Consider the following 1,079-nt stretch of genomic DNA (forward strand, 5'->3'; position numbering starts at 1 on the left):
TGTATAGCCGCCCACCTCCATATATGTCCCTCTCTCCATTCCTCCTTCATTGCCTCGCCATCTCTCTTCCTGTCATTCTATATCAGCCTCCCTCTCTTCCTCCTTCATTGCCTCGCTCTATTTCTTTTCCTGTCTCTCTAAGTTCTTATCTCCATCACATCCCTCCCTTCGCCCCTTTGCTCTCGCTCCCCCTCTTTTTTACTTAGGCCTATGTCCCCCCTCCCTTCCTTGTTTACTGCCTCGCTGTTTCTTAGCCTGTCTCCCTTAGTTCCTATCTCAATCCTATCCCGCCCGTCTTCGCTTCCTCGCTCTCTCTCTCTTCCCTCTCTTTTTCCTCATATTTCTGCCTACATCCATCCCTCCTTTCTTTTTTCCCTTCCCCTCTTCCTCCTTGACTTCCTCCCTCACTATCTTCCTACCTCCCTCGCTCCCTCGCTCTCTCCCTCCCTCTCTAACTACCTCCCTCACACCCTCCCTCTCTCTTCCTCTCCCCATACATACCTCCGTCCCTCCCTATCTCTCTCATCCCTTCTTCGCCCTTCATGCCTTTCTCTCTCCACCCACTGTTGTACACAAATACAGCTAAATAGAGTTGCTTATGGCCTCCTTCACAGCGGCGGTGGCGATGATGTTGACGATGTTACTGCCATGGATCGCCTGTCACAGCGGCGGTGGCGATGATGTTGACGATGTTACTGCCATGGATCGCCTGTCACAGCGGCGGTGGCGATGATGTTGACGATGTTACTGCCATGGATCGCTCGTTACAGCGGCGGTGGCGGTGAAGTTGACGATGTTACTGCCATGGATCGCCCGTTACAGCGGCGGTGGCGGTGAAGTTGACGATGTTACTGCCATGGATCGCCCGTCATAGCGGAGGTGGCGATGATGTTGACGATGTCACTTCTCTCCCGTCATTGCTGCTATGTAACTTCATGGCTTATTTTCTCGTCTGTTTCAGAATTGCTCGGAAGCAGCAAGAAGCTCAATGTCAACATCCAGGATTCCGACGGGTAAGCAAATATATATATATGTATGTGTGTGTGTGTGCGTGTGCGTGTGTGTGTGTGTGTGTGTGT

At 51.8% G+C, this 1,079-nt stretch overlaps 1 protein-coding gene across 1 annotated transcript in view; it reads left to right on the forward strand.

The window, feature by feature from the left end:
- Positions 1-1,079, forward strand: part of LOC106819224 (caskin-2-like) — a gene marked incomplete at its 3' end in the record, with an annotated part of 31,112 nt that overhangs the window by 1,933 nt on the left and 28,100 nt on the right. The window contains exon 2 of the mRNA XM_014823872.1: positions 962-1,013. Within this exon, the coding sequence (XP_014679358.1) occupies positions 962-1,013 (52 nt within the window). The remainder of the gene's footprint in view (positions 1-961; positions 1,014-1,079) is intronic.

This window comes from Priapulus caudatus, unplaced genomic scaffold (genome assembly GCF_000485595.1).
Source record: "Priapulus caudatus unplaced genomic scaffold, Priapulus_caudatus-5.0.1 Scaffold2998, whole genome shotgun sequence".
Lineage (NCBI taxonomy): Eukaryota > Metazoa > Priapulida > Priapulimorpha > Priapulimorphida > Priapulidae > Priapulus > Priapulus caudatus.